The 20661-nt window shown below is 38.0% G+C and overlaps 1 protein-coding gene and 1 long non-coding RNA gene across 9 annotated transcripts in view; one reads left to right on the plus strand and one right to left on the minus strand.

The window, feature by feature from the left end:
* Positions 1-20661, minus strand: part of Deup1 (deuterosome assembly protein 1) — a 79238-nt gene that overhangs the window by 8820 nt on the left and 49757 nt on the right. For 7 of the 8 annotated variants that reach the window (XM_090343050.1, XM_090343048.1, XM_090343046.1 and 4 more), the window contains one exon: positions 7674-7870. In XM_090343050.1, coding sequence (XP_090199176.1) covers positions 7674-7870 — 197 coding nt within the window. Of the gene's footprint in view, positions 1-5831; positions 5941-7673; positions 7871-20661 lie in introns of those variants that run through there. The other variant, XM_090343047.1, reaches the window with a different exon arrangement.
* LOC150056613 (uncharacterized) overlaps positions 1-20661 on the plus strand; it is a 44460-nt gene that overhangs the window by 6804 nt on the left and 16995 nt on the right. The window lies entirely within an intron of this gene.

Raw genomic sequence — 20661 nt, forward strand, 5'->3', positions numbered from 1 at the left:
ACCAGCTCAGGCAAAATGTTTAGTGAAGGGTGGGGAGTTTGGCCTAGCATGCATGAACACCTGGGTTCAACTTAGGAGTTTGGCCTAACGTGCATGAATACCTGGGTTTGGTTCCTTGGTACCACATACATAGAAAAATCCAGAAGTGGTGCTGTAAGTGATAGAGTCCTAGACTTGAGAAAGCCCAAGGACAGTGATCAGGCCTTGAGTTCAAGCCCCAAGACTGGCAAAAAGAAAAGAAAACTTAGTGAGATCCCATCTCAGCAAAGACATGTACCTCAGCAGGACATGCACCTGCCATCCAAACTACAGAAGACTGTGGCTAGGAGACTGTAGTCTGATGCGAGCCTCAGGAAAAACTCAGGACGCTACCTGAAAAATGTTAAAGCAAAAAATAAGGAAGAGAAGTCGAAGAGTGTGGCTTAGGTGGTGCGTGCCTGCTTTAATGAGCCTGAGGTTTTTCAGTTCAAGCCCCAGTAGCACCAGAAAGATAACGAGAAACAAGTTTTAAGTTATTTACCCCATCATTTACTATTTAAATAATAAGAAATTCCTAGTAAATGATGATTTTGGATTTTAGACTCAAATCTATTTTCCTGGCTTGAAACAACACAATTAGGATGAAAGGCACAGTATGCAATTTGTTGTTTTGGCTGAAATATAGAAAAGAAGATAAAAACTTTATTTTTATGTTTTCATTTTGTGCTAGTATTAGGGCTTAAACTCGGGGTCTTGTACTTTCATGTGTCTTTTTCATTCAAGGCTGATCAACTCTACCACCTGAGCCACACTTCTTCTACCTTTGGCTTTTTCTTGGTTAACTGGAGATAAGAGTCTCATGGACTTTTCTGCCTTAGCTGATTTTTAATCATCATCCTCAGATATCAGCCACTTTAGTAGCTACAATTACAGGAGTGGCTCTGAGCTAGCAGATAGGACTTTAAAAATAAGTGAAATTCTATTCACCATACCAAAGATATGGAACCAACCCAGATGTCCCTCAGTTGATGAATGGATCAACAAGATGTGGTATTTATACACAATGGAATTCTATGCTGCCGACAGAAAGAACGACATCGCCCCATTTGTAAGGAAATGGAAAGACTTAGAAAAAATCATATTAAGTGAAGTAAGCTAGACTCAAAGGAACATAGGCTTGATGGTTTCCCTCATTTGTCATAATCAGTAGAAACCTTGGGCTCTACTAGCAGAGATTTACAATAGAACAAAATCTAGGTATATAAGGCCATATAGTATTATGCTAAATGTAAGGACCTCCAGGATATAGAAACAAAAGCCATATAATGAGTGATTGCTGTCCTTAATGTACTGTTATCTACTGTTATCTCTCATCTCTTTTGCTGTCCTTGGTTATCTCATATTGCTACAATATTTCACCTTGTTATCTGATATATTTTATATATGCTTATTGGTTATTTGAAATTGGATAGGGAAGGGGGGAAATCAAGATGAGTGGGGGAAAGGGAGAAGGGAAATGAGGACCATGACATGAGAAAGGGTATCAATGTATGTGAAGTAATGTAATGCACCTTCTATCTGGTGAATATAATGTAACTCTTCTATTAATTACAATAAAATATATGAAAAAAGTGAAATTTTGCAGGAGCAATTTTACAAAGAGGACCTAACAATATGAACTGTTTGAAATTAAATGAATACTTTTTATGAAAACAGGATTACATTTAACCAATTTATTGAAGACCATGAGAAATATTAAAAACCTCCTTAAACTTAGTTTTATTAATAATTCAGATTTCCCATTAGTAATGACCAGTTTCAAAGTCTTTGTAGTTTAATTTGATAGTGTTAAAAATCTACATTATAGTTCTCTGTTCTTACCCTAAAGCCAATCTGCACAGATTTTTTAAATTAAAATTTTTGTTTGATATGCATCAGTACTTGGACTTGAACTCAGGGACATGAGTTCTCCCTTGGCTCTTTTTTCTTTTGCTAGAAACTGATGCTCTAGCATTTATTTGATCCTCACCTCCACTGTTCACATTTGTTTCTTTTCTTTTGTTGCCCCTAGAGCTTGAACTCAGGTCCTGGATGCTGTTCCTGAGCTTTTTCTCAAGGCTACCATTCTATCATCTGAGCCACAGCTCCACTTTCAGCTTTTCTGGTATTTTTTGTTTTGGAGCTAAGGAAGCCTTTCCTGCCCAGGCTGGTTTTGAACCTTGATCCTCAGATCTCAGCCTCCTCAGTAGCTAGACTCCCAGGTGTGAGCAACTGGCATCAGGCTTCCAGCAGTTGTTTCTTATTATGCAAATATTATAAAATTTATTCTAAGGAAGAACAATAGCACTAAAGTGATGCATCTGTGCATTAGAACATAAAAGCTCACCCAATATATTTCCCATTTTTCCTTATCTCTCCCATCCGCACATAGCTTAATCACCATAGAAATACAAGAGCAAATTAAACAGAAACAGCCTGGTTTATCAGGTGCACAATAAAATGAAACATATTGCAACTCAAACAGTATAGTAACACTGCTTCCACCTCTTCCTGTAGACTCTAGCTGAATCTTTTACTTTGAGCAATTGCTGAATATAATTCAGAGCACAGTGAGAAACCAAGCTAACTAGAAAAATATCTCAAGAAATACACATCTTCCTGTAACTCAATTACACAGAGATTTCAGGTAACTTTTTTGGGGGGGGGGTCAGTGGGGCTTGACCTCAGGACCTAGGTGCTGTCTCTGAGCTCTTTTTTTCAAAGCTAGTGCTCTACCACTTTGAGCCATAGCTCCTGGGTTTTGAGTGGTTAATTGGAGATGAGAGTCTCATGAGGATTTTTCTACCTGGTCTGGCTTTTAACCCTGAGCCTCAGATCTCAGTCTCCTGAGTAGCTGGATTAAAGGCATGAGCCACCTGTGTCTAGCCACATATTGTTTTAAATAATTACATGAATTATCCCTTTTGCTATGGAGGTAATTAATAAAATTGACATAGGAACATTCTTTCTGTGACACTATCAATAAAATATCATGATTGAAAGACTGTTATGAAAAAAGGGCTTTTGTTTTAAACCATTTTCCAGAAAATTTGTCTCCCAGGATATAGCTATTCACTTCATGCCTCCCACCCAAGTTGATCTGTTCAGTTAGCTTGTCCACAGCTTGTCCTTCAGGTCCCTGCTTTGATCTGGCAGGTTACAGTTGCTTTGGTAGAAAACCCAGCCATGCCCACTTGGTCTTCAGTCAGCTATGTGGGGTTCACAGTCCTCTGATGTATACATCTAATCTCATCTCCTAAGTTCTCTCTCCCCACCTGGGGTTCATGGGACAATGTTCTTCAAACAAAATCCTATCTTTAGCCTAGAGCCCTCCAGCACAGTGAGTTTGCTCCTAACTGGGGTGACAGTAGGGCACAATTTTCATAGCTCACTTTGGACTTTCTGGATGTTTATTCGTTCTTGGATAGGGACAAATATGTTGTTGTTGTTGTTGTTTTGCTTTTTAGTAGTAAAAGCTTTGAATTCTCTGGGTGCAGTGGGTCACGTCTGTAATTCGTGCTACTTCGGAGGCTGAGATGTGAGGATCATGTTTTGAAGCAAGCTTGAACAGAGTAGCCTATGAGAATCATCTTCAATTAACTACCAAATGCTGGGAGTGTAGCTGTGGCTCAAGTGGTAGATTTCTAGCCTTGAGTGAAAAAGAGAAGGGACAGCACTCAGTGCTTTGAGTCCATGCCATAGTTCTGGTACAAAAATTATCCCTCTCACCTCTTCCTGTCCCATCCCCTAAAAAAAAAAAAACAAAAACAAAAAACCTTTGAGCTGGGCTGGGAGTTTGGCCTAGTGGAAGAGTGCTTGCCTACATGCACAAATGCCTGGGTTCAATCCCTCGGTACCACATGCATAGAAAATAAAGCTGGAAGTGGTGCTGTGGCTCAAGAGGTAGAGTTCTAGCCTTGAGAAAAGTCCAAGGACAGTGTTCAGGCCCTGAGTTCAGGCCCTTCGACTGGCAAAAAAAAATTATAAAGAAACCTTTGGCTTATTGGCAGCTAGGTTTAAAGCCATTTTAATGTTTGTAAATCTAAGATCTCTACTAAGATCTTTCCAGTATATGATATAATTTAAAAAATGATAAATATGCTTTTAGTATGTCTTACTGTATGTGTGGCATATAGACACAAACCAATGATTATGAAATAATTAAAATGAGTTGCATAGGTCTGAATATTGAGGCCCCTTAGCTTGTAAATTATCTGGAAACACTAATTCTAACTTTTAAGAATCACATTCGGAGCATCCTCATCAAATTCAGTAACAACTTGAAGTGTTTTGAAGTTTTGAGGAACTAGGCTGGTGTAGTTACAGTCCACTGGAGAGCAAATGCTTTGCCACATCCCCAGATGCCTCACATTTGAAGTGAGTGAATGATACAAATGTCACTTCAGAGAGGAGTGACACGAACAACAGCTGAGTGAATGAAGATTATGCAGACAGTGTGTTCAACATGGCTCTCATAATGACCAAGGTTCTTGTTCAAATGCATCTGCTTCCCACCATGTCCTGGTTTCCAGCTCAACAATACCAAGAGCTGGGGCAGTACATACACAGCCACCAACCAATCAGCACAAAGTCTAAGGGAGGGGCTATGGCAGGAGTCCCTCCCACAGGGCTCCCCTGGACTCCCAGCTCCAAGGCTCTGCTCTATGGGGAGTCTAATTTCTACTTCAGCTTTCAATAAACTTGATGTTTTATCGCCCCATTTGTAAGGAAATGGTAAGACTTAGAAAAAATTGTATTAAGTGAAGTAAGCTAGACTCAAAGGAACATAGACTCAATGGTTTTCCTCATTTGTCATAATCTGTAGAAACCTTGGGCTCTCTTAGCAGAGATTTACATAGAACAAAATCTAGATACATAAGGCTATATAGGATGACGCTAAATGTAAGGACCTCCAGGATATAGAAACAAAGGCCATATGATGAGTGATTGTTGTCCTTAATGTACTATGTTATCTCTCATCTGTCCCTTGGTTATCTCATATTGTTACAGTATTTTACCTTGTTATCTGATATATTGTATATATGTGTACTTGGTTATTTGAAATTGGATAGGGAAGGGGGAAAAACAAGATGGGGGTGGGGGAGGGAAATGGAGACCAAGACGTGAGAAAGGGTATCAATGTATGTGAAGTAATGCACCTTCTATCTGGTGAATATAATGTAACCCTTCTATTAATTACAATAAAATATATGAAAAAAATAAAAAAAAACTTGATGTTTTACTAGAAGAAAGAGAGAAAGAGAAAGTGGAAGAAAGAAAAACAAAGGAAAGAAAGCCAAGCAAGAAATAAAAGTTAGGCATTATACAAAGCTTCCTCTGTTAAAAACAAGAATTTCCTTAGATTTAGACTTTCTTCTTTATTCTTCTCCTTCTCTTCCTTCTTCTTTCTTTTTTGTGGGTCATGGGGCTTGAACTTGGCCTGGGCACTGTCCTGAGCCCTTCAGCTCAAGGCTACCACCCTACCCTTGAGCCAAGCCCCACTTCCCATTTTCTAGAGGTTAATTGGAGATAAGAGTCTCAGGTACTTTTGTGCCTGGGCTGGATTTGAACCTTGATCCTTAGATCTCAGACTCTCGAGTAGCCACCACACCCGGCTAGGTTTCATCTTCTTAAAGGAGTTCAAGAAGACTGACTGCATTTCCATTGATATATAAAGATATTGTATACATTTTCTGGTTAATTTATGCCTAACAAATCCATATCATTTTACTTCATTGGGCTGTCCTGTGAGAGAAGAGGATTCATTTTCTCTCAGGCAAAGCTAACAGTCTACTTCTTCACTACTCAGTTCAGCGTCCTTACACCTCAACAGCTCTTCTCCATAGTGGGTTTTATATGGTAATCATTTATTCAGACTATTCCAGATGTTGTTTCTTTTGAAAACCAGATCTCTGGAGAACGCTGAAATCAGAGGAAGCATTACAACAAACTTAATATAACTCTCAGCAAATGCAAGTTGCAGGAATGGAGTCCCAGATTGCTTATTAAGATGATCTCCTGATGAGCCCTCGACCTCTAGGCTGCTTTCTCTGTCCCCTGTGGGCTAGCTTTCATGAGACACAACTAATACAGTCTGTGCTGCCTGGCACAGAGAAGCAATGAAAGGAGGCAAGAAAGATGCTTTAAAAAAAAACCCCAACAAATAATAAAAGGCATAGTCGCTCTTACTTGCTGGAATAGCAACACCTGGTAAGGCTTTCAAAATGATTTCAAAACAGTGTGGGGCCAGTGTTCTGCACCCTTTGGACCTCAGGCACACAGAAGGCCTTCTGCACATCTTTAGGGGCCTGCCTTTCTCTGACACCATACTAGGGTGGGCTCAGGCTGTGGAGCGTGGCAGGCAGGCAGGCAGACAAGCAGTTATAAAGTGTTTATTCTGTGTTAGGAAATACATCCTTACATCCACCCCAACTGTGAGCAGACTCCTTTGGAAAGATTTTCTTAGATTGCCCAATGAAAGAGAGAGCTGCTGTATGGCTGGGTACCAGGGCTTCTTTCTCTAGCCCTAAGTACTTCCTACAGCTGCCATCATTTATATATCATCTCCTTCCTCTCTCCTCTTTCCCTTCCTCCCTTTCACTCATTCACTCACCCATCTGTCTATGTAAGTACGCATGCATTCATGTATGTATGTATCTAGCATAAGTGATTAAACTTAGGTCCCATGCATCCTTATTTGATAGACAGGAAACCAAGGCTGACAAAGGCTAAGCAAGTCTTCGGAGGCTGCAGATATGTGGTCCAGCATTACAAAAACAATCTAGAAGGTTCTCATGCTAAGCATTATGAGTTGCTACTAAAGTAGTGGAGTGTGGATTGTTCATTTACCTTTGTGTGTCCCACGCAAGGATACTGAGCACATCTGGTGAGTGCCCCAGACCAGAGGCCTTCTTAGATTCACAATGTAAATGAGCTGATCAATGACCCGCAGAACCCTGATGAAGGAAAACTGGTTGTTGTGCTAAGCATTCTCTAAGTGTAGTTTAACAGTGAATGCCCCTCAGAAATAGTTTTGATCTCATCCATCTTTTCTTAAAATTGAATTAATTAGCCAACTTCATGGTGGACATATTTACTTAAAAGGTGAACTAAGACATGGTAAAGAGCATGGGAATAATACAGATAGTAGATATTGATTTGTTATAGATTTCACTAAAAGAAAACCTCTTACAATCCCATAGACCCCCTGCCCCAAGAAAGGACCAAAGTGTTGCCATGACTACCATATGCCCATATCAACTGCACACATTAATGAAGATAAGTCAGCTGTGATGTATTCCCATACATTCTGTATGTGTGAGTAATATGCCTAACATATTAAATTCTAGTTTGTTCGTAGGTTCCTAGAACATGAGATGTAAGACACAATTTATATACTTGAATATCACATCAGCTTACAGTGGTTTGGGGTGAGGAACTACATTCTCCAGTGGCATTCCACCCAACTTGTTGCTAGATCATGAAATATTTTTTTTTCTGAAATGAACTGTACTTAGACTACTATATTACCTATCGATGTAAGATAAATTTTGAGCAGTTAAAAAGACAATATATAGTTAAGCTCTGAATTGCTGAAAGACAATTTCAATGTGAAGTTTAAAACTTTCTGCCTTATAAAAAGGAAGCTAGCTTACCTATCTTCATTTTTCTCCATTTTTATTTGACTTTGATAGACGTATCTCCCTGGTTCTTCATAGGTGTTTTGGGTGGACCATGCTGACTTTTCACTGACATGCAGTTTTGCAAGATCGTTTCGGAGCCTTTCATTTTCGTATTCTAATTTGTTAATAGATGAATGCCTTGACTGTTCCTTGTTTGTGAAGTCCATATTCTAAAGAAGAAAACAAGCTATCATTGAATATACCAACCCTTATAAATCATGTGTGTTTTCTACATTGGCACACATGAGAAAGCAAGGCCCTTTCATTTAAGTCCAGTGATATGGTAATAAAAGTAATGCAGATAACACTGCCTGTGGCCATTATTAGAAAGGGTAACAGTATATTACTGCTCTCCAGAATAAGTTGGCTAGGCTTAAAGTTTGTGTCTGCTGGGCATAACTTTAAGTTAATAATTGAAATTATAGGTGGGGACCAGAGGGAAAAACTAGGAGAAAGTAAGAGAAGGGGTGACATTTGGTCAAAAAGAAATGTACTGTTTACCTGACTTATGTAACTGTCACCATTCTGTATACCACATTTACAACAACTTTTTTTTTTAAAAAAGAGAATCCCAATGTTATATGTTGAAGTCATAATTCTCAATGTTTACTGTATCTTGGGATAGAGTCTATTTAAAAGGAGGTAATTGAGGGTAAATAAATAGAAATTACATGTCTCAATTTTAGAACAAAAATCTTTGACTAGCGTAGTACATATCATTGTAAAAAAACATGGAATAACATTTAAGAAAAAATAAATATTCCATGCTATCCCCATCCAGGGATAACAAATATTAGTAACATATTTTTGTAGTCTTTCCTTATTTAAAAAGATCAACAAAAATGTCAATATAAGGGGCTGGGACTTTGCCTAGTGGTAGAGTGCTTGCCTAGCATGCACGAAGACCCAAATTCGATTCCTCGGTACCACATACATACATAGAAAAAGCTGGAAGTGGTGCTGAGGCTCAAGTGGTAGAGCTGTAATCTTGAGAAAAAGCCAAGGACAGTGCTCAGGCCCTGAGTTCAAACCCCAGGACTGGCAAAAAGAATTTAAAAAAAATGTTAATATGATTATATGGTTACTTACAAAATATAATCAATGTATCAATAAGAAATATAACACTGTAAATATAAAATTGGAATACTTACAATATTATAGTCAGTCTAGGTGCAGTGGCTCCTGCCTATAATCCCTGCTACTTGGGAGGCAGAGATCAGGAGGATGGAGATCTGAGGCCAGACTGGGAAAATGTTAGTGAGACCTATCTCAACAAATAAGTTGTGTGTGGTACTGTGTACCTATGAGCTCAGCTTTGTGAGAGACAGCAGTACAGGCCAACCTAGCATGTATGTAAGACTCTATGTGAAAAAAGAAACCCTAAAAATAAAAGCAAAAGGAGTTGAAAAAGTATGGAAGGATCTATTTTTAATCATACTCCTAACAACTTAATATTACTATCTTGTTAACTTTGCCAACTTGATAAACACTCACATTTGAAAGGTGAGCCTATTTTGATTTTTTTTTCTGGCATTTTGACTCTATCTTTTGTCAGCTGTCTCTATTTTTCCTCTTTAGCTATATGTGTTTTATTAATTTGCAAGGAAATTAACACTGGGAAACAACTGCATAATGTTTTCCGTCTGAATTTTAAGTTGATCTCATTTGTTTTTGCTCCATTTAGTGCAATCTGTGAGTCTTTCCCCTTTGCAGTGATTTCTTCACTTTTATATTTCACTCTTCCTTTCCTTGTAAAACTATTTTTTGTCTTTTTTCATTGTAAAATTGTTAGAGATCGAGTACTTTCTTCTATTTGTTTTATGATTTCATTAGTTTATATACAATTTTTAGCTTATTTGAAATTAATTTTGATATAAAATGAGAGAAGACACTGATAAATTAGTCCAATTATTCAAATCACAAATCGATTAAACCACCCATTCTTCATGCTGGATGATGCAAAAAAAATGTTAAATCCATATCAACTGGGATACAATTGACCTTCCAGTTGAGATTATGCCAGCCCTAGCCCCACAGAGCTTTGAGCTTCAAATTTACTATTTGGTACAGAGCACTCAATTTTAGTGCCTCTTCAGAAAATGAAACACGTCTGAATCACAAAAGAGAGGTTTAGAGTGAGATTACAGATCTTTGGGGCTTTTTATTAAAAAGGCTATGAGAAGTTTTTGAGAGAGCGTCTTAATGTTTCTTTTCAGGAAGATTTTAAGGGAGAGGAAAACAGTTTTATTAACTTGTGCATAGGGCAAACAGGCTGAGGACAAGCAGGTGGATGTAATTTGGGCGTTATGTAAAGAGGAGAAGAGACAAAGGAAAGCCGCTTTACACCTTCAGGAGTGGAAGATTGAAAGGAGAGTCTGCAAAGAGTACAACTGTTGATGACAAGAGACATCTTAGAAAAGGCACAGGTCATAGAATCTCTGATGAGTAAGAGCCTAAGAGCCTAAATCTTTTTTCAGGTAGGTGTTTGGAATAGGGACACAGACTCAGTTGTGGACTCAGTTGTCTTCATCTTAAAATAATCCTTATAACAAAATGGCATACTGGAAGATGTCATTTAAATATTTACAACACAGTCAAATATTTTCAGAAAAGTTGCAAGTATATTTGACAAAACTTTACTTTTTCTGAAAAATTCTCTGAGTGACCTGTTGCTCTGATGTCCTTCTGTATGGATTTCTCCGCACTAAGGACCTAACTTCCCAAACCCACAGCACAAAATCCAACAACAACAAAACTAGGATTAACATCAGTCATAACTTTTACTCAGAACTGAGATGTCAAGTTCTGATCATTGTCAGAATACTGTATTTGGCCTCCCTGAGTCTAAAGTTGTTGCTCAGCATCTCTGATTTAGATGTTATTAACAGTAGGAAATCACAGGCCAGTTATGAACAAGTATTTTAGTGAAACTTCAACTAATATATATATATATACACACATATACATATATTTATTTTTGAAAGACAGGGTGTACTCCAGGCTGGTCTGGAATTGTTGATTCTCCTTCCTTAGCCTCCAACCCATTGCTGGAATCAGAGTTAGGAGCCTTCGGATCAAGTGTCATCAAACTTTCATCTGGCATATTTTGAATACTAGCTTCTACTTAAGATGGTAACTTCAAGCTACCTTTCATGTCTTTGGATCTATTGCCAGCATTCCTTAAGAATTCTCTTGCTTTTGTAACAATGTGTTTTGCAGGTACAATATGTTTTGTACCTTCCCAGTCCCAGTTCAGGAATTTCTTTAAGGAGATCTATGGACAGCTGTGCTGGGAAGCTAGGGCCTGAGTGCTGAGGGCCACCCCCTCGCTCACTCATGGAGACTGTGATCCACCTGAGGCTCCAACACTCCAAAATGGATTTCATCCAACAGGACTGTCATCCAACTTTTATAGCGGAAATTTCCAGTATTATTTCTAAAATCATGTTTTCAATTTTTAAAATGATTACACCTTCCCTTTAAAGTAGGAAGCTTGTCCTTGTTTCATGAAACAAGTCTCTGATAATTCTACTTAGTTTTGTTCTCTTTTGCTTCATCTGATTTGTTTCTTCTAAATTCCTCCATTTTATTAGTTGTGCTCTCTGTCTGTCCTGCTGGAAAAGCTTTCCTCCATACGTGGCAGGTTTTAGCCTTCTGTTCCCTTGTGGGGGAAAAAAAGGCAGCAGCTTCTATGGAAGGCACTGTGTTGAGCTGAGTCTGTACTGGTAAATGATGGAAGCCAGGAGAGACTTGACAAGAGTTAAACCTCTCATGTTGTTCTGGTTCAAGAGAGGGAAAGCTAGACCACCTCAGATTTGGCTTTTGTAAGTAAGGCATTTGTGCTGCTCTAGCCAAATTCCACAGACTGGATAGTGTAAAATCCTAGAAATTCATTCCTCACAGTTCTAGAGATTCAAGGTACCAGTCACGGGTGCCTGTGAAATCTTTGTTGCATTCTATGTGACAGAGTTGGCAAATGATCATCTCAAAAAAGTTTACAAAATAGGCTACATTGTCAGGGCGTAGTGGCTCATGTCTGTAATCCAATGCACTTGGGAAATGGAGGCCAGGAGGACCACAGAAAAGTTCACAAGGCTTCTCAATCACTAGCTGGGCACAAGGGTGTGAACCTGCCATGCATAGGAGGGGAGATAAGGAGGGTTGCGATCTAAAGCCAACTTGGGCAAAAAAGTTAGCAAGACTCCATCTTAAAAGAACAGCGTAAGCCTGCCCTGGCCAAGCAAGACCCCGTCACAAGAACACAGCGAGTGAAAAAAGATGAAGTGAAAAAAATGTTAGAGCACCTGGTTAGCAAGTGGAAGGCTCTGAGTTCAAGCCTCAGTCTCCCCTGCACCTTAGGCTATATTCTCATGACAGGTCAGGATTCGTTCCCCCAGCACTGAGGGTTGAGTGTCAGCATTATTCTGCTGCTGTTTAGACCACAGTGTTCTAATCACCCCAGTAGGAAAAGCTTAATCCAAATCAAAATGTCCTTCTTGCAGGTTCACCTATCTATGGGTTGAATCTCATAAGGCTGGTTGTAGCTTAAAACTACTTTTTCAAAGAAAAAAAGTCATTGTAAATTAAAAAAATTTTTTTGACTAGTTTCACATGGAAAAATCATCCACACATAGTTGTCATATTAATCTCAATAAGGATAGTGTACACATACACACACACATACCTGTGTATTAAAAATGGCTAGCTGGATGGCTCTTGCCTGTAGTTCTAACTACTATGGAGGCTTGAGAGGTAAGGATCCAGGATTGAAGCCAGCTACATCAGGAAAGTAGGTGATACTCAGTCTCTCTCAGATCTTCAGTAAAACTAGCAAATATAGCACAAATGACACTGTGGCTCAAATGGTTGTGGTGGGCTGCTAGTCTTGAGTAAAAGCAGCTCAGGGATAGCAACCAGGCCCCGAGTTCAAGTCTCAGGACCAGCACTCACATATACACACACCCACACACAGGTTAACTATGTAAAACTATGTTTTATTTTTGCTTCAAAGACCAAGTCTGCTTACTGTGTTTTATCTTGCTGCCTAATACCTATGGAAATTTAGCATATATATATATATATATATATATGTCAAATTTTTGTGTGACAAACATTTCCACAAGCCAGTCCAGGAAGATCACATGCCTCCACAACTGCTGACCAAGTACATTTTTCAAAAGGTGGGCCTTGGGGCTGGAAGGGTGGCCTAGTGGTAGAGTGCTTGCCTAGCAGACATGAAGCCCCAGGATCAATTCCTTGGTACCACATACCCAGAAAAAGCTGGAAGTGGTGCCATGGCTCAAGTGTTACAGTGCTAGTCTTGAGAAAGCTCAAGGATGATGCCCAGGCCCTGAGTTCAAGCCCCACGACTGGAAAAAAAGGAGGATCTTAAAGGTTCTTTTGCTTGTTAGACACTGCCTTTAAGATTTCACAGTGTTTACTCTTTTGAAAAACCAATGCAAACAAAAAGCAATCAGCAGTCCTCTGCTTTACAAGAAAAAGTATTGCTTATTGTAAAACGGGAGTAGGTTTGTAATAAATATAAAAGAGGCAGTCATGAAACTTTGTCCTCTAAAATGAAAAAGTTTATATGCTCAGATCTGGTTTCAAAGGTCAATTAGAATCATTTCTTTAGGTAAGACTTAAACTTTGATTCTAAATAAGACACTATCAATAAAAATCATAATTTTAAAGGTCTGCTGCTCAGTTAAATTGAATTCAGTATTTTTCAATAACATTAGATCCTATCTATGACTATGATTGGGGCTAGTATGGGTTAAAGGAATTAAAAATAAGAATGATGATTTTTAAACCGCATAATTTTCTAATAGTACCATAATAAGTATTAGGAGCATTACCTAAAATTTTATTTACATTTTACAACTAATTTATTTACATTTCTACATAGAGCACATTGCATTTTTCTTAATAACAATATTTTTGAGCTTTCTTGTTTCTTTGAAATGTGTTTCTAGTGATCTCAGAAATATATCCTTCACTAGATGATAACATATGATAAATGCACAGTAGTTAAACCAATTTGTCCCTCTTTCCCCTGCTTTGCTTTTCTCTCCTGTTTTCTTTTTATCAGCTCTGAAAATTGAACCCCAGCCCCTCTCATGCCAAGCAGTTGCTGCACATTGGAGGGTTACACTCTTAGCCTTATCTCTTTTTTTTTTTTCCTTTTGGCCAGTTGTGGGGCTTGAACTCTGGGCCTGGGTACTGTCCCTGAGCTCTTCAGCTCAAAGCTAGTGCTCTACCACTTAGGGTCACAGTGCTACTTCCAGTTTTCTGGTTTACCTTTGTATTTCTGATGGGTTCTTTTGTCCAAGACTGCTACTGTTTTATTAAGCTGACTTTATGGGACAGTAAGAAAGAAAATTCAGTCTTTAAAATGACCAAATATTCTGAGTTCTGATTAATTCTGATTTTATTACATTGTTAAGTCAAAGAAAAATTAATATAATTGTGGAACTAAGTGAATATGGAATCAAAGAAAACTCATAATAAATGAGAGCAGAATAGAAAACCCCCAGTTTTTTCTATATGGTCAAGTTTCAACACAAACGCAAAGGAACAAAAGCCTCTTATTATTCTCAGTGTGGCATGAAGGCTTAGTGGCTGTCCCATGGAACTTGCCACTAAACAGGATATGCTGTGCCCTGTGTACATGCGCGTGGCATGTGTGCGCGTGCGTGCGTGCGTGTGTGTGCGAGTGCACATCCACACTTCCCCTTCCACATGCTGTGTGGCGCAGAGCTTACTTCCCCCTCAGTTGAAATGAGCACGGAGTAAGTTCTCAAAGATGTATTTATTTAGATATGGTCAACTTTAAGGTCAATAATTTCCTTGTTTGGAAAAAATAGCCACTCTCCCAATATTATTCAAATATCAGACATGTTACAGGACTTAAAAATGATGTACTTTATACGTGGAAAGTATATTTAAACACACTGGGACCTGAAAAATGGCACAGGTGTCTAGGCATTCCCGCACAGTAGGCCAAAGGAGGCTACTCAGGAAAGGAACACAATGGAACAATGCCTATGGGCATGTGATCTTATAAAATAACATTTACTGGAATGAACTCCAAGATATGGGAAAAAGCCTTTTTTCTTTGCTGCCATTTTATTTTCTTTTTGTCTTATTTGTGGATTTCTCTGTCTTTGAGAGGGTAAGGAAAGCACAGAAATGGAGGGGAAAATGGTAAACAAATGCAGCAGTACTGCTCATTAGACACTGCTGGAAATGAACTCTACAACTTGTGGTTGGGAAACCATCGGGAAAAATTGGTTGAAAATAAGGAAAAAGGTGACCTTGTCCCAAGAGAAATGAACTCTATACCTGACATGTAACTATAACGCCTCTGTACATCACCTTTATAATAACAAACTTTAAAAAATGACACCTTTTCTTACTGCTTGAGATAAACTTCCAGTATCAATTATTTATGTTTGTTTATCCAGACAAATTATTTCAGAAATAACTATCAGATTTTTTTTCTACTATGGAGATTTTCTTCACTTTAAGTAATTAGGGAAAGTAGAGCCAAAACACAAACAACAAAAAATACCCAAAACACTTGAAAAAAGAAAATTGCTAAAAATCTAAAAATAAAGAAATAGATCAAAAACATAAACCCCCAAGCCAACATTTTTACATACTAATAAAATAAAAGTCTTGCAAGCATAATTAAGACAATAAAAGGGAAAGAAAACGATACTGATGGCTCATCCCCTATAATCCTATCTACTCAGGAAGCTGAGAACTGAGGTTCACAATTTGAAGCCAGCCTGGACAGGAAACTTCATGAGATTCTAATCTCCAATAAACTACCAGAAAAGCCAGAAGTGGCACTGTGGCTCAAATGGTAAAATGCTAGCCTTGAGCAAAAGAAACCAGGGATAGTGCCCAGGCTCTGAGTCCACGCTCCTGGACTGATTTTTTAAAAAAGGAAAGAATGTGTTCAACTCTATAAGATCATCAGTAACAACAAAAGAAATATACCAACACAATATAGTCTGGGTGTGTAATATCTATTTGTAATCTTAGTTCTCAGAGACTGAGGCAAAAGATCGCAAGCTTCAAAGTTAGCCTGGACTACATGGTAAGACCCTGTCTCAACAAGCAAAAAGCCCAACTATGGAACAGCATTTAGAAGAAATGAATGAATTATAGTATACTATAACTTTGGTAATGAGGAAGCAAATTGAAAGGGGTAGGTTTCCTAGAACTACACAAATCACCAAAATGATCTAAGACAAAATTGGGAAATTTGAATAGTTCAACCACTCCAGAACAAAAGGCAAAAGGAAACTGAGGATTTATGAAGTCTGGATAGTTTTACAGCTAAGTTTTTTCTAGCCTTTAAAGAATTGCTAATTCCAAAAAAAATTTAGACCACTCATCAAGCTAGAAAGTTCCAGATTTATGTTAAGTCAGTATAACTTTAAAACAAGTAGAAAAAAAGAGTGAACCTCACTTAAGACACAGAACTTATTTCTAAGTCAATCAGTGCTGTACCAAAACTGTTGAAGTATGGGTGTTATGGGTTGAATGCATCCTTCTAAGAATGCTGTATTGAAGTCCCACGTCTTCTCCCGCATACAGTGACCTTCCCTGGAAACACATCTGTAGGACCAATGTCCTACAGAAAGGGAAAATGTGCATATAAAAAAGACACCAGGAGATGCAGAAGACGCCCTTGTCAGGGCAGATAAAGGATGAGCACTAACCACAGACTTAATTTAATGTCTTCATTTTGAACTTGTAGCCTAAGAACTATGAACCAGTATGTCTAGAGTTCCAAGCCACACAGTGTGTGCTACTTTGTTATGGAAGCTCTATGCCAGTAACAGAATGATTAAGATGATTTATTCCTGAAATTTAATTCTGGATCTGTAGTAGGAAGTCTTTTAGCCCACACCAGGTCTTCTGTGCTGAAAGACATCTGATAAAAAAAAAAATCTAGCAGGAATTCTTAGCAAAAGTCTTCATTTAAATACGAATGTGATAAAGATTATAAAAAGCATGAATGTTACACCGAACAAGATCGTGAGGTTTAAAGTCAGAAAGTAGAAAATTTGCCAGAAAATCCTCTTATTGTTTAACATTTTTCTATAGGAACACAACAAAAAATAACTTATGTTAACAGTGGAGAAAAAGAGATGTCTGTTTTTGTTTTTTAAATTGTTTGTACAAATACCACTGTTTGAACAGAATGCCTCAGGTTCTCAATTTTTTGTTCAAGCCTGGTGCTCTGCCAGTTAAGCCACATCTCTACCTCAAGCTTTTTGCTGGTTAAGTGGAGATAACGAGTCTCAATATATCTACTCAGGCTGATTTTGAACCTCAACCCCCAGACTGCAGTCTCATGAATGGCTAGGATTACATATGTGAGTTACCAGTGCTCAGCTGATAACATTTATTTGTGGACATAATTATATGGTTAAAAACGTACATAACAGTGAATTAGTAAAACAATTTGAGTTTAAAATATTAGTGATAAGTTCTTAGATATGAAAAAAGGGAAATATTCTACTGATAACCATGGCAAGAATTGTAAAAAACCTTGGGATAATTTGAAATGGGGTAGAATTTATACAAAGAAAATTGTGAGATTTTACTGAAAAGGCCAGGATGCAAAGACAGAAAGCTACATTGTAATCCTGGAAGGAAAATTTTGCTATATTAAAAATGCCAAATCTCTAAAATACATTGACTATTAAAACGTCAAATATTTTAACATTACTATATGTTAACTCCAAAAATTATGAGGAGAAACTGGGAAAGCTGAGCTTAATATTCACACCAAAATTGAATTTGGAGAGTCTTTAACTCTCACTTCCTGCATGGGGATCAGGAAATATTCAGTTCCTCCCTGCTTTAACACTATTATACGAAAATTCAATTTCAAAAATGTTTTTAAAATTGAAATTGAGCTCCTCAATATCACACTCATTCAAAATGACAATCAATGGATTAATGATGGACAACAAAATCTCTCAGAAACATCAAAGAGGGACAAAGGGTAGACAAATACAGCAGTGGTGCTTATATTGAAAATGAACTATGCAACTTGTGGGTGGGGACAGGAGGAGAAAACAGAGATGAGAAAGGGAGAACGTAATGTTGTTCAAACAGAAATGTACTAAGCCAGGTGCCGTGGCTTATGCCTGTAATCCTAGCTACTCAGGAGGCTGAGACCTGAGGATCACCGTCCAAAACCGGCCTGGGCACTAAAGAACGTGAGACTCTTACCTTCAATTAACCTCTAGAAAACAGGAAGTGGTGCGGCTCCAGGGGTAGGGTGGTAGCCTTGAGCTGAATTATTCAAGGACAGCGCAAAGACCCAGAGTTCAAGCCCCATGATTCCCCCCCACACACAAAAGAACTGTACTCATTACCTGACTTAGGTAACTAATCCCTCTCTATATTACTTTTATAATAGCAATAAAAAACCCAACAAAATCCAAGATACAATATATACACAGATGTTTGGAAAAACCTTATAATCTGAAGATTGTAACTCCAAAACTATGAAGCTTTTTTGGGGACTATTTTTGACAAAAGTTTTTATGAAAAGATATCATAAAAATGTTACAAAGAATGGATTTAGAAAAGTGCTGCTATAAATGGAAAAGAGACAACCCAATAGAAAATGAAGAAAGAATATATTTAATCCATATGAATATATTGCCAATAAATGTAGAAAGCATGCTCAAATATACTCAGAAAGATGGAAAATTAGACAGTTTGGAGGTTTCCCAAAAAACTAAAAATAGACCTTCCCTAGGATCCAGCCATACCATTTTTGGGCATCTACCCTGAGCATCATAACCCAGGATATGATAAGGACAACTGTTCAGCCATATTCATCTCTGCACTATTCACAATAGCCAAGCCAGATGAATGGATTAAAAAAATGTGATACACACACACACACACACACACACACACACACACACACACAATGGAACTCTACATACCCACCAGACAAGATAAAATAATGGCGTTCACTGGGAAATGGATGGAACTAGAGCAAATTGTGTCGAGCAAGACTATGTCAAGACCAAAGGAACAAAGGGCACATGGTCTCCTTGATATGTGGATATTAGATCCAAACAGCGATGACTCAATACTCAGGTACCCAAGGTTGACACGGTCTTGGAGACATAAACATTACATAGTCACAAAAATCTATGATAGGATATATACTCTATAGACGTAATGTTATACTATATAGATCGATACAAACTCTCAGTTTAACTTTAATTATGTTCTAAAATTTATGTGCCAGTGATTGCACATAGATTCCCTTATTAAATACTTGTATGTTAAACATGACATTTGAAATATGAGGTAAAAATCAGTGTTAATAAAATCTTTCAATAAAAAAATGGAAACTACTTCTCAGCCATCCTACTGCTGAAAGTCAGACACGGCAAAGGAGCAACAATCACCTCATAGTGGTGGGAATGAGAAAGCAGAAATGGGGCTCGGTAACAGGTACTAAAATAAAAACTCTCACCAGCTCTGAATCCACAGTCTCATGTCTAGAAGATGACTGAAAACCATGGATAAGGATACTTTATAGTATTATTGTTCATTCAGGAAAAATTTGAAAGCAGAGTTGAAAATTTTTATTAATTATGACAAGCAGACTATTAACTGTGTTTTGGCCATACCAATTACAAGGATTAAATAGTCTTACACTGGTTGTTTGGGAGGATTCTAAGAAGTACTGTTCAGTGACACACAGACATAAACAATCTTATTTTTCTTTTTTTTTTCTCTTTTTTTTTTTGCCAGTCCTGGGCTTGAGCTCAGGGTCTGAGCACTGTCCTTGGATTTTCTCAAGGCTAGAGCTCTACCACTTGAGCCTCAGCACCACTTCTGGCTTTTTTTCTATATGTGGTACTGAGGAATCGAACCCGGGTCTTCATGCATGCTAGGCAAGCACTTTAACCACTAGGCCAAACTCCTGGCCCACAATCTTATTTTTCTAAAGTGATAAAATCCCTGAATATGTATATGACTACATATACCTATGCATGGGAAAGTATGAAACAATACACATGGTGAAGTGAACTGTCATCTGCTGATGACAATGTAGAGGACTGGAGGAAGAAAGCTGGCACTGAAAACTACTACATTATTAGCTGTGAACCAAAATCATAAATATATATACTGTTTATATGAGTATGATCTTCTTAAGAAATGAAGAAAAAAGATATGTATTGATTTGAATAATTAATTTCTTATTATATTTTAAAAGTCAAAATCCTATAAGGTTGAGTGTCAGTGGCTCATACCTGTAATCCTAGCTACTCAGGAAGCTGAGAACGGAGGACTGTGGTTCAAAGCCAAGTCCATGAGACTTTTATCTCTACCCACCAAAAGTTGGACATGGAGGTACTGCTCAAATAGATGAGCATTAGCTTTGAGTAAAAACCTAAGGGACGACAACCAAGCTTGAGTTTTTCTCTCTCCCCCCTCTTTTACACACATATATACGCACAATCCTCTCACTCTCTTACACACACACACACACACACACACACACACACTCCTCTCACTCTCTTTCACAAACTCCCACCAAAGCCTATTAGGAACAGGAAGAAGCAGGCCCAGTGAATACTATGATAACCAAGTATGTACACACACAAATGCTCAGACTGAGTTTAGAAACACAAAATCCTTTTTTGTGTTAAGAAACTCACTCTTGGAGTTGGGATCTGGTTTTACTTTTTGTGTATCCAGTATTTCTAAATAAATGGGGTTAGATGGAAGATTTACATGTATACACACACATATTTATACACACACAGCAGATGGGCAACTTTACATAAGAGATGGGTAAAAAGCTTCCCTAAGCTTTCTCTTCTACCACGTGTCCTCCACTCACCTGACCCATCACTAAGTTCAAGGTGAATGCAGAGGGCTTCTCTTCCCACTGCCT

The sequence above is a fragment of the Megascapheus bottae genome, chromosome 12 (assembly GCF_031878675.1).
Source record: "Megascapheus bottae isolate mThoBot1 chromosome 12, mThoBot2.hap1, whole genome shotgun sequence".
NCBI lineage: Eukaryota > Metazoa > Chordata > Mammalia > Rodentia > Geomyidae > Megascapheus > Megascapheus bottae.